The sequence below is a fragment of the Remersonia thermophila genome, chromosome 3, assembly GCF_042764415.1.
Source record: "Remersonia thermophila strain ATCC 22073 chromosome 3, whole genome shotgun sequence".
Taxonomy (NCBI): Eukaryota; Fungi; Ascomycota; class Sordariomycetes; order Sordariales; family Chaetomiaceae; genus Remersonia; species Remersonia thermophila.
The window spans coordinates 3,192,302-3,204,965 of NC_092219.1; the positions used below are offsets into that span (position 1 = coordinate 3,192,302).

General features: G+C 60.6%; 3 protein-coding genes across 3 annotated transcripts; 1 reads left to right on the forward strand and 2 right to left on the reverse strand.

The window, feature by feature from the left end:
• Positions 1-295: 295 nt before the first annotated feature.
• On the reverse strand, positions 296-1,601 carry VTJ83DRAFT_3724 (uncharacterized protein; the record flags this gene model as incomplete). The annotated part of the gene is made up of 2 exons (XM_071010134.1): positions 296-1,450; positions 1,521-1,601. The coding sequence occupies 2 exons, from the start codon at positions 1,599-1,601 to the stop codon at positions 296-298; spliced, it is 1,236 nt and encodes a 411-aa protein (XP_070867602.1).
• A 1,962-nt stretch (positions 1,602-3,563) lies between these two features.
• VTJ83DRAFT_3725 (uncharacterized protein) lies at positions 3,564-4,990 on the forward strand (the record flags this gene model as incomplete). The annotated part of the gene is made up of 2 exons (XM_071010135.1): positions 3,564-3,629; positions 3,686-4,990. 2 exons carry the CDS (start codon positions 3,564-3,566, stop codon positions 4,988-4,990), a joined length of 1,371 nt encoding a protein of 456 aa, XP_070867603.1.
• A 1,517-nt stretch (positions 4,991-6,507) lies between these two features.
• On the reverse strand, positions 6,508-8,298 carry VTJ83DRAFT_3726 (uncharacterized protein; the record flags this gene model as incomplete). The annotated part of the gene is made up of 3 exons (XM_071010136.1): positions 6,508-7,938; positions 8,000-8,079; positions 8,196-8,298. 3 exons carry the CDS (start codon positions 8,296-8,298, stop codon positions 6,508-6,510), a joined length of 1,614 nt encoding a protein of 537 aa, XP_070867604.1.
• Between the last annotated feature and the right edge of the window lie 4,366 nt (positions 8,299-12,664).

A 12,664-nucleotide genomic window follows, 5' to 3' on the forward strand; every position in this document is an offset into this window, starting at 1 on the left:
ACCAAATAGGCCCGAACCCCCCCTCCCCCCGTGAGCACATGAAATGCCAAAAAACCAAGAGAAACGCCGCGACCCGACCAGCCCGCCGAGGGCAAATGCAATGAGGTATCTGACTGACTCGGGGAAAAACCAAATCGATGCAATGTGTTGGAAGAAGACCAAAAGAAAAGAAACAAAGTCGAAGAGGTCGGCCCGCAAGGCAACGACTCTGCAGACCGCGGGCTCGTTCCGACACACAAAAAGGACCCAAAAAGCGGGTTGGAGAAGACGGAAAAAAAAAAAAAAAGAACGCTTCTTAACGCGGAGGAGGCGACGACAAGGTACCGGACGATTCGCTCTCCAAGTCGCGTTCCCGCTTGGTCTTTTTCAAGCTGCCCGGGGATGGCAGCGGCGGCTTGGGGGGTCCCAGCTTGATCTTTTTGGACGGCGAGGCGCTCTTGGGCACCGGGGTGGGTTTCTTGGGCGCCACCTGCACGGTCGAGTCCTTGGCGTCGTCGGCGTCGTCGGGCTTTTGCTCCACGTTGAGCATGGAGCTGGTCTTGGGCTTGTCCTTCTTGCCGAGGCTGGCCGCCATGGAGGGCGGGACCTTGGCCTTGAGGATCACCTTTTTGGTGAGCGCGTGGGAGCCGCCGGCCGCCTTGAGCTTGGTTTTCTTCTTGGGGTTGCCGGGCAGGTCCGAGTCCTCGGCGTCGTCGTCCAGCTCGTCGGCGTCGCGCTTGCGGGGGCTGGCGGCGCGGCTGCCCGGCAGGGGGGTGCCTTTCTGGCTGCTGGGCGGGGTGTTGTCGTTGTTTTGGCTGCCGCCGTTGCTGCCGTTGCTGATCTTTTGGGCGGCGGCGCGGCTGGCGGTGCGGCCGCTGTTGCCGATGCACGAGCCCATGTGGTTGTTGAGACGCGTCACGAGGATGCAGCGCTTGCACTTGGAGCAGGTGGCGCTGGGGAAGCTGAGCACGTTGGGCGGGCGGTCCTTGGCGCTGCCCGTGTCCGGGGCGGGCGAGCTCGGGTCGTTGGGGTCGAACTTTTGGTCCTTTTTCTTCTTGCCGCGGCCGGGCCCGGGGGCGACCCACGTCTGGCCGTAGATGTCGTAGCCGGGCTTCTGGATGTAGGGATGCTTCTTGCAGTAGATGACGCCCGGGTCGGGCTTGCGCGCGCCCTTGCCGTCGGTCGGGTACAGGAGGCGCGGGAGGTGGCAGCGCGGGCACAGGATTTCCTGGGTGGTCTTGAGCGGGTTGCCCTTGAGCGTCACCTGGCCGTCCTTGTACACGGCCGCGTCCGTGTCGATGACGATGTCGGGCTTGGGGTCGGCGGCGGCGGCGCCGTCGGTGGCGTTCATGGCCAGCTTCTCCACCTTGATGGCGGCCGTGTTGGCGCGGGCCAGCTTTTCGTCGCGGTGCACCTTGATGAGGAGGTCGTGGACAATGTTGTACACGAGGTCGTCCAGAATGGCATGCGACTGCATGGGGGACCCCAGGTCAGCACGGTGCGGAGAGCGTTCGGCGCGGCGACGCTGCCCGACGACTTACAAGCTTGTCCATGGGCGATGCATCCTCGGGGGCGACGATGACGCCGGCCTTGCCGGTCCCGTCCGCGTCGGAGGATGACATGATGGCGGTGCTTTGTCGCGGTGGTGGTGGTGGTGGTGGCGGTGGTGATGGTGATGGCGGCGGAACGGGAGGGTTGGTGTTTACGGGGACGTTGCGATGGGGCACCTCCAAAGCGACAGGCCGCACCATGCACACACAACACACGGGTACACGGGTTGCGGATTGATCCGGGGCGTTGAATTTTTGGAGTCGGGTCTTGGTCTTGCAAGGTCTTGGGGCTCCTGGTCGGTTCCAAGTCCCGGGGGGGGGGGGGGGTGGTCGGGTGGGCTTTGGTCGGAAACGGCAAAAAGGGTGAACAGGAACCCGCCACCACCAACGAACGAACGGATCAACTCAACGGATGCAAAAGACGTCCTTTGGCCGCGCGACAGGCTCGAGACAACCAGAATCGCGACGATCCGTGGATGATAGTGGACGACAATGTCAATGTCTTGAAGACTTGGTTCTTTTTTGTTCTTTTCTGTGAAGAAGAAAAAAAAGAACGGGGAAAACACAACAGGCGAAACGGGAAGGCCGTAAAAAAGAGAGGGAAACCAATTCGTGTGTGTTCGTGTGTGAGATGCGTGCCGCGTGCTGCAGTGCTGCAAGTGCTGCAAGCGCTGCAGTGCTGTGTGGGCACTGGGTACCTAGGTACCGTACTGTGTAGGTATGGTGGACACAAAAGACGGCCCGGGTACCAGGGACCTGAGTTAGGTACCGGATGGTGAGGTATGGAAGGCTGCTTGCCCTTCGAAGTTTGCTTGGTGGTCGCCGGTCGCCGGTCGCTGAGTCGGTTGCAAGTTGCAGGCGAGCAGCTCGATGATGTCGACCGAGGCTCTCCAGCCCAGCGTCCCCTACTCGGCGGATTGGTATGGAGGAGGGAAGGGGGGGGGGAAGAGAGTGTTGAACACGACCTAACTGGCGAATGGTTGAATGGTGAAAAGTGTCAAGGTGGAAAAAAAGGCTGTCTCAGCCCGCTGTGATTTTGTCAGAAGGTCGATGCGCTGGGCAGGCGAAGGCGATCCCTGGGCGTCGAGTGGAGCACGCCTACGTCAGGTACAGCAGGGCAATACACGGACACGGGACTCCAACCAATGCACCGATGCGCCATGCGACAGGGCAGGCCTACTGCGTACTGTGCACAGGGACCAGAGAGAACCCACCCTGCTGCCATCCTGGCCTCGGGTTGGTCGCGGTGAACAATTACTATGTACTAACCTACCTGCCTACTACTACACAGTAGATACCTATTCATGAACCTTGAAAAGGTGGTGGCAGCGTGGTGTAGATGAATACCGAAATTACGGTACTGTACTGCGTGGGTTGTGTAAGTGGTGTTGCGTCCATGGGAAGAGAACAAGGACGGGCGACAACAGCCCTCCCAATCCCAAGACGCCAATCCACCAAAAATGAACTGTGACGCCATGAGATCCCCTGTTCCCCGGTTCGGTTGTTGGGATCTTCCAGCCACCCTCACCGCCCCGGGGATTCTGCCGGTCAAACGAAAAAGGGCGGTGTCAAGTCCCCGTCTTCCCGAGCCTGGAAACCTCCAAAGCGCGCCCCAAGAGCGAAAGAGTGGGGCCCCTGGATTGCCCCCCCCGATGGAGTGGACAATGCGCTTGCGCTCTGCCCGGACCCCGGTGCCGGCTTGGGGGGGTCCCCCGTTCCCGCGGGTCTGGCCAAACAGAGGCCGGTGGGCCGGTGTTGAGACAAAAATATATGACATCCAGCACAAAAAGTCATGCAAGCAGGGTGTGAGGTGGGTAGGCAAGCCACCGCCAGCCTGTTGGAATCCCGCCTTTAACAGCCTTGGGAGCCCCACGAGCACGAGACCACCGAGCCGCCGCCGTCACCGACACGGCCTAGCCAGACCTGAATCCCCCATCCCCTCCCCGCTGCGAGTCGACCACCCATCGACACAACCCACCTCACACAATCCACCCATCCACCCATCCACCCATCCATCCATCCCCCCCGGGCACCATGACGCGGACCCAGCAGTCCTCCATCCGCTCCTTCTTCCAGCCCAGGTCCCAGACCGAGCTCCCCGTCACGGCCCGGCCCCGGCCCCGGCTCCTCCCAAGGCGCCCCCGCCCGCCCAACAGCAACCACCCGTTGCGACGCCGCCGGCCGCGCCACCGCTTCCGCCGGCTCCGGCTCCGGCTCCGGCTCCGGCTCCGGCTTCGGGCAAGCCGGCCGGGAACGTCGTCGTCCTCCCGCCCGACGGCGTCCCCGTGCTCCCGTCCCCGCCGTCCCTCCCCCAGGGCGCCACCATTGCGCCGCTCGAGGCGCACCACATCCCCGCCCTGCGGCGCATCAACTCGCTCCTCCTGCCCGTCCCCTACCCGGACTCGTTCTACACCAAGGCCCTGGACCCGGCCGAGTCGGGCCTCTTCTCGCGCGTCATCCTGTGGCAGGACGCGGCCGGCGACGCGCCCAAGGTCGTCGGCGGCCTCGTGTGCCGCCTCGAGCCGGACCGCTTCGTCGACGCCGACGGCCGGCCCGCGGCCGCCCTCCCCGACCTGCCCCGGAACCCGGCCCCGATCACCCCGGACGTGCGCCACCACGCCATCTACATCCAGTCCCTCGGCGTGTTGTCGCCCTACCGCTCCCTGGGCCTCGCCGCCGCCGCGCTCGACCACGTCATCGCCACGGCCGCCATCCTGCCCGCCGCCGGCAGCTCCGTCGACGTGCGCACCGTCTACGCCCACGTCTGGTCCGAGAACGCCGACGGCCTGCGCTGGTACGAGGCCCGCGGCTTCCAGCGCGTCGGCGCCGGGCCCGTCCAGGGCTACTACTTCAAGCTGAGGCCCGACACGGCGTGGGTCGTGCGCCGCCACGTCGGCGCCAGCGCGGGGATCCTGCCCGCCGCCGCCGCCGCCGCAACGGCAACGACGACAGCAGCAGCAGCAACAACAACGGCGGCCTCCGCCCCTCCGAAACCCACCGTCCTCGCCGCGGCCATCAACCTCGCTTCCGGCCCTCCCTCCGCCTCCTCCTCCCCCGCCTCCCCCCAAGATCAATCGCAACAACAACAACAACAACAACAGCCGCCTCAATCGTCGGCACCGTCGACCTCCGCGACATCCACCTCCACCTCGGCCGGCGGCCCGCCGCGCCGGGGCCCCCCTTCCACGGCCGCCTCGTCCGCCCGCTCCTCGACCCTCTCCTTCCAAAACGCCCGCCCCGAAACCGAGTGGAACGACCTCCCGGCCGATATGATTAGCGGCGGGCCTCCCGCGGCGGGGTCGCGCGGCGGCGGCGGCACCGGCAACGGCAGCGGCAGCGGCAGCACCGCCGCCGCCGGCAACGCGGCGGGGTTGGCCAGCTCCAAGAGCGCCTCGTCCGCGGGGGGCAAGAAGCGAAGGGACAGGGCGTATCCTACCGCGGCGTTTGGGTTGTCCTCCTAAAGCACCTCTTTTCTTTCTCTCTCTCTCTCTTTCCTTCCCCCACCCCTTTGTTTTCCTCCTTCTTTTTCGATTTGGTCAGGGGATAGTATTGCTGGTTCGATAGAGAAGGTATCGTTAGAGTGTCTTTTTAATTGTCCTTTTTTTTTTTTCTCTTTTTTGTTCTTTCCCTTTTTTTGGGCCGTCAAGTGCCATGTATGTAGGTATGTACTGTGTACGTACGACGACTTGTCGTCGAACCTCACCAGGGACCGAGTAGGTGGGTGGGTGGGTGTGTGTACTTGGGTGTGTTGCGGTGTGTAAGATCAGAGGTACCTGTGTTGTAACGGTCAGGGAAATAAGGTACATATCACCTTGGGTACCAAGGTCGCAGGATAGATTTGGGGGAAATCAAGCGGAGTTGGGTGACTACATAGAAGTACCCACAGTAGAGCGGTAGAGCGGGAACGGAGAAGGGGGAGGGGGTTGGGCAGGAGTGCATGTAACTAGGTACGTGCTGTGGCCGGTAAAGTTATAGTAGACGCGAGGGCTCTTTACGACAAGAGAGACCTTTTCCTCAATGTCTTTGAGAAAGCCGCGGTGGATGAGACACCCAGTTTCACTCCTCCACCACCTGACTTACCGTGTACCCCTCACGCTCCACTCCATCGCGCGCAAACCTGGGAAGCAAGGCTTCGTTTGTTGGTGTTTGTTGGTGTCCATCACAGCCAGCACATCACCGCTGCGTAAGCATCCTCGAAGCTCGAGAGCAAAATCCTCATAAGCTCATTCATTGACCGCAGTACCCCTCAGTAATAACCATCGCTAAACTCCCATGGGACAAACTACCTAGTTTTCATCAAACAATCGCCATGCCAAGGCTTCGCACCTCTGGGTCTGGGTCAAGACAGAAAAGAAAAAAAAGCAAAACTCAAACAGAAACAAAAAAAAAAAAAAAAAGAACATACAAAACGCTAGGTGGCCACGCATTTCTTCTCCCCCTCCCCTAGGTCACTTGACCACGTGTGTGACAGGCAAATCATGAATGGTCGTTAAAAACCAACCTTCTTTCCTTTCCTTTCCTTCAGGCAATACAAATACCTTGAGTGACCAGAAGCAGAAAAAAAAAAAAAAAAAAAAAAAACACTGACCCGATCCTGACCAGTACACCACCTTCGTCATACGTAACCTACCCTACCCTACTCCTTCTCCCCTTCCTTCGCGGCCCAAAGACCAACGCAAAACGGCATAACCACAGAGGCCCGTCCCGCGACGACGACAACGACGACGACCCAAAAATAATAAAAGAAAAAAAAAAAAAAAACAGCCACCCGCCGGCTCGCTCGCGTGCAACCGCTCGCAAACTCTCGGATCGCCCGGCGTCCATCTGGCCGGCCGGGAAGGAGATATATACACAACGTTCACCACCTCGAAGGGGTCCTATCGACGCGAGTCGTCCGCGTCGTCACTTACATGACGACGCAGCACTTCTCCGTCCGCTTGCCACTGACGATCTGCAACACAGGCGCCACCCAGGCTCCCTAAGCCGAATGGGTGGCTCCAACCTGATCGCTCTCGTCCGAGACAGCGGCCGTCGCGGCGGTGGCCCGGGCCTCCTGCCGCAGCTCGCTTAGGATCTCCTCGGTGGGCGCGTTCTTCTCCGCCCCGGCGGCCACCAACGCGATGAGGGCGGCGCCGACGCCCGAGCCGTCCTGGGCCAGGCCGATGCGGATGCGCTTGGCGCCCTCCTCGCCGATGCCCTCGATGGCGCGGAGGGCCTCGTAGATCATGTCCTCAAAGTACGGGTAGTTCTCGACCAGGCTGCCGTCGACGCCCACGTTGACCGTGTCGTCGGCGCGCTCGGGATCGGCGAGGCGGCCCGACTTAAGAACCACGGCGCCGATGGCGACGGCGGCCAGGCGCGCGGCGCGGCGGCCGATAGCCTCCGCGATGGCCTTGAACGCCTGGGCGTCCTCGAAGGCCGGGGCCGAGATCTGCAGCGTCTCCTGCAGCGTTTCGCGAAGGACCGACAGCTTCGGCGTGTGGTCGCCGGCGGCGTGCGACAGGATGGACGTGTCGACGCCCCACGCCTTCCAGATGCCCGACGTCTCGGCGATGTCGGTGGTGGACCGGCGGTCGTTGGTGCTCGAGTTCTCGTCGCGGAAGAGCGAAACGTCGGGCTTCTTCATGAGGTCGTTGATGACGAGCCGCAGCAGCTCGCCGAGGAACATGCCCGAGACGCGCTTCTCGTACATCTGGAAGCCCGGGTTGGGCGTCTCCTTGTCCAGGGCCGCGTCCCAGGGCGTGTTGGGCAGCACGTTGAGCTGGTTGTCGAAGGAGCCCCACTCGGTGTTGATCACCATGTCGCCGGTCGAGGTATCGTACTCCCCCACCAGCGGCTTCTTCAGGTTGCTCAGCTTCTCCAGGTACGCGCCGTTGGTGCCGGTGCCGAAGATGGCGCCCAGGATGGAGCCCTGCGAGCCCGGCGAGCTGTACGAGTGGGCCATGAGGGTGCCCACCGTGTCGTTGACGAGGGCCGCCACCTTGACGGGCAGGTGAAGCTTGTCGATCTCGGTCTGCAGGAGGGCGCACACGTCCTTGCCGACGGCATCGGGAATGTCGAAGCCCTTGGTCCAGCGGATCAGGGTGCCCTTGTTGATGCCCACCTGCTGCACGGGGAAGCTAAAGGTAAAGCCCATGCGGAACACGTGCTCGTCCTTGTAGCCGTCGGGGGAGCTGACCGTCATGCGGCGCCGGATGTGCGCCTCAAAGTGGTCGCCGTGGTGCTTCTCGAGGAACTTTTTGATCTGCTGCGCGAGGAAGGCAAACAGGTCCTCGGCCTTCTTGGCCACCATGAGCTCTTTCGGGACCGCCACCTTGTCCGAGGTGATGTTGAAGGTCGTGTCGCCGTTGAGCTTGACGGAGCAAACGCGGAAGTTGGTACCACCCAGGTCGACAGCCATGTACAGGCCCTGCGAACAAGACAAGTCAGCCAAGGAGGCGCGCGCGCCCACGGCGGGATTCGACACCAACCTTCTCCTTTCCGGTCGGCACGCCGGTGACGTAGGTTGGGATCTGGCTCAGGCTCGTTCCATCCTTTTCCAGGCCCTCGTCTACGAACGAACGAAGAAAAAAAAGAGTCAGCCAAATCGCGGGCGGCGGTGTTGCGGCCAAAGGGAGGGGGGGAGCCGCGGTGCGAGCCGTGGTGCGAGCCGTGCGGCAAACATACCCATCTGACGGAGGAACTCGCGCACCGACTTGTTGACATCGTCGTCGGTAAACTCGAACTGCTTGACGATGGATTGTGTCTCAGCAAGGAGCGGCGACGCCATTGTGACGGGTGCGAAGACGATGATCGTCTGCGGTAGAGAGGTGCAGCTAGACGTGTGTGCGAGCGGATGCGAGGTGCGATCCTTGCTGAGAGGGACAGAAACCGGCGCCGATGTCACAACCCCGCGGAAAGAGTGGTTGTGTCTATCTTTCGCTGGGGAGAGTTGGTGGGAGGGGTTGGAGGGAGAAAAGACGGGCCGGGCTGTCTTTCAGGATGAGAAAGGAAGGATACCGAGAATTGAGGCCTGTCCGCGTAACTCTTGTTAAAAAAAAAAATTCCGAACGAAGCAATGTCGGGTTTTGAGATGCTCAAAAAGAAAGGCGAGAGGCGATGGGGGGTGTACATAGATAGCCGATTACCTTACCTAGGACAAGCGGCTGGCTCGAATGGATTAATGGTTCCGAGCCTCAGCTGTTGGTGGGGCCTTTCTGGAAGGAGGGGTGAAGCTTTCGGAGGCACAGCGAACCCACCCCGGCGGCTCCCAGGGCTCCCTGATCCGGCCCCTGAGGGAATTGCAGGGAAGTGCAGGGGGGCACATGCCCTGGACCGCCCCGGGCAGCCCAAGGTGACGTTTTGGGGGGCACGAGAATAGGTACGTACCGGAACCGACGGATATGCTCAGGGCCCAAGCCGCCAAAATCCCCACGGAATACGAACAAAACTGAGCTGAATGGTCTCCTGACCTGACTCCGTTGCGGATTGCCAGCTTGTCGTTTGTTTTATTTTTTTCTATGTTGAGAGGGCTCCACGGTCTTGATACGATGCTCCCAAGCTTTTTGAGGTCCAAGGAATCCACCCGGGCCTTAGCGTATGGGGAAAGCTATGACGTCCACCTCTCTCCCCCCCCCCCCCCCCCCCACAGTGGGGGAAGAACCAAGTTTGGGTGAGTTTGGGGTTAGCGCGCCCATAGCCCTGGCCTCGACAAGGGCAAAACGGGCCGGATTTGGGTCACGACTTGCCCCGGTGGCTCCCAGGCTGGCGTCGCTTGATGCGCGCGCCCTGCTGCCAAAATTCTGCTGCTGCGGTTTCGGCGGCGGAATAATCTCTCAACCTGAACCCCCAAAACCAGGCCCCAAGCCGGACCCCTTCCTCTCTCTCTCTCCCCCCCCCCCCCCCCCCGGGCCCCTTGGAAGAAAGCATGTATTGCGTAGTGTAGCGTACCTGACCGAAACACATCGGACGCGCAACATGCCCATGTCGCAGTTGGCAACTGACGCCACTGCCGTTCTGGAAGCGCCCGGCCGTTCCAGCGGCGCTAGCTCGGCCGTTCGCCACAGCAGCCGAAGCTCGTTTATGCCGGCTCGGGAAGGGCCTCGACAGCCCATCCTCGATGCATCTCCCGGCCTGAGAACCTGATGGATGTCCGGAGATGGACGGATGGACGGCCGGATGCCGAGGAGAGCTGGGGATGGATAGTCGCTCTGTACACAGTACATGGCCCTGGCAGAAGCCGGAGACGGTCTCCAAGAGACACACCACGACGCGATTCGTAACGAACTCGCCTACATACACCACCGTGGCATGCTTGAGTCGCAGTCGACGGTTGGCCTTGGGATCCGTGCGTGGGCCTTTTGACGGCATCCAACGCAACGCAATTAACCACCCAACAAGACTGACGTTATTTTGTTGGATGGGCCTGCATGCCGGGGTCTCAGCCTTCACCTGTCGCGACAATCACCATCGGGAGGCCAAGACCCGATGCACGCCGCCCTGCTACCCGGGTGTCTTTGCGGATGCACCCTAAATTCAGGTACCAAGAACCCGACGAGAACCCGCAATCACGTCGCTCCCCGCCAGGGGCAGCAGCAGCCTGCGGGACCTACATACATGGCCACGCCAACCAAACGCCGCGGGAGACCAGGGGAGAAGAGATAAGGGCCACCAGCCACGGATGTGAATATTGGTAGCTGGAGCTGGCTGCGTGCTCCACCGTGGACCTACGTCTGTACACTACGGTACGTACGCAGCAGCCAACAAGCTAGCGTACATAGCGTCATGAAGCCCGCTCAACAAGGAAAATGTCCTTTCCTGCCTGCTAGAAATAGCCCCAAGCTCGTGGGAAGCGTCATGGGGGGAATGTTCCTGGTGTTGTTGGTCGTCCGCGGCAACAGGGGGATGGTCCGCACCTATAGTAGGCTTCCGGCGCCCGACGGGATTCTGGGACGCCAACGCAACACAGCACACCATGGCTCGCTCGCCCTCGTCGCCGACCGCCCAGCAGAATCCCTGTCCGCGGGAGCCTCCACGGTGCTCGTCAAAATGCACCCAGGCGGCCAAGGTGGTAGCGTGGAAAGCGACGGATGGAGACTTCGGGATGTGGCACGCCGCACCTTGAGACCAGACCAGACCGGATCAGAGGGATGCGTCCCAACGGTCAAGCTCTGAATGTTTGTTTCAGAGGAGGAACTCGCGTTTAATTTGCAGCCGGCGCGCATTTTTTTTCCCACCCCCTGCGGTGGTCGCCTCTTGGTTCTGTGGCTGCGCCGCTCGACGCCCCCCATGTTTTGAACCCAACCCTCGACGAACGATTCCAGCAAAAAGAGGCCAAGCTGGCGCAACTCGAGGGGGGTGGAACCGCCGAGCGGGTTGGATCCATGGGAATGCGGCGTCAGGATGCGGCGTGTCTTGGAGAGAACGATGCCAATGCGACGAGGAAGAAGAAAGAACGCTCAAGCAAATAACTAATACACAGTACTCCCAAGCGTTGTTGGGCGAAGAAATGGCCCAGATGCTCCCAGATGCTTCTGTTCCCATGTCTTATCTGAACCCGGAGCTGAACCGTTGTGCTGGGTGTGCTTGGAGGCTCCCCAGCGAGACCTTCAAGAAGGATCTGCAACATTTACCGGGAACGTCGCTACCGCTTGTCTGAGGTGTCTTTCAACAAAACAAAAGGAGAAAAAAAGCAAAAAAAGGAATGGCAATAACGAAAACATGAGAAAAAGAAAAAAGAGAGGGAGAGAGAGAGAGAGAGACTGTACACGGTAAGATGGTAAGATGGAGGAATGGACTGGAAATCACATGCATTTGCTTCTCTTCTGTCTTGGGGCGAGAGGCCCATGACGTTTTGGGGAGATCAATGGAATGAAATGAGGTCAACATTTTTCTCTGAAGCCGGCCAGGTTCAGGGGGTGTGACCGCGTCTTGGCCCACCAATCAGCGGCGTCCATGATTACAAGCCGCTGATTGGCCAGATCCCGCGGGTGTCCGCCATCTGCGGCGTCGCTCAGCCACACACACGCTCAGCCACACCTCGGGCTTTTCTCTCGAGTCCTCCCAGCCCACAAGTCCTACGAGGTCCTACCATCACGACCGTCCCATCTAGGCCTAGTTCAGGCACCCGCGCCAAGCACCGCCGTAGCGTGAGTGGCCTTTAGGTTGCAATGGTCCCACAGATGACGGAAACCCTGGCGGCAATACATACACAGTACACGGTAAATGAATCTCTGTTGGCATGGGCGGGAATGGAGATGCGCTCGGGCCTGTCTGGAACTCCCAACAACTCCCAACGGTCGTGAGCCAGTTGCTGCGTACGCCGCAAAACAGGACGGCTGGGAAGACGATGGGATGGGAGACGACAGGATGGGAGACGGTGAGGACCTTTTCTAGGCCCGTCATCACGTCACCGCAGCAGGCCTAACGCGATGAAGACGGGTCCCACTGAGCTGAAAGGCGATGGGGGTCCGCAGCCTTTTCTGAAATCTCACCCACCTCGTGCCAACCATGCAAACCAAACCGCCGTTTTCCATGGTGTGGGTTTGTCATTCTCCATCCACCGGGCTGCTGCTGTACTCTCTGATGTCGGTGGTCGGGAGACGAGACGGGGCTTCATGGCCGGAGCGGTCCGGGGCGGCTTGGATCATGTTGTTCTCTTACAACGTGCTGTGTCACTAACTCTTTGGCAATGAGCGAGCCTCTGCGCCTCGAGTTGCCTCTGCTGGGTGCACGAGGGCGGGATCGTCACAACCATGTGGCGACAGGTTTGTCGTGCGCTCCCAAGTCCTAGGAAAGCTAACCGCCTCAAGGTACTTGGTTCTACACAGCAAGGTACCTTTTTATTAGCTAACCTTGGCCCCTTGGTTAGGACCTTGGACGGGACTGGGACCGGGACTGGAACCGCTTCCTCCAAGCCAAGCAACGCGTGCCGTGTAGCTTAGGTACATGGAAACCATGCTTCCAGTGCTTACGTTGTAAGGTGGCTCTTCCAGTTCTTGTGATTCTTTGTTGGTTTCGGGATCCCAGAAGGGCATGTAGGTAGGTAGCGAAGATGGGAAGATAGCCTTCTGTTCTTATATTCTCAACTTTCTCTCTCTTACTACGTAGTAATACACCCTCGTTTGGGCGCTCGTCTGCCCGGTCCATCTGGTGTG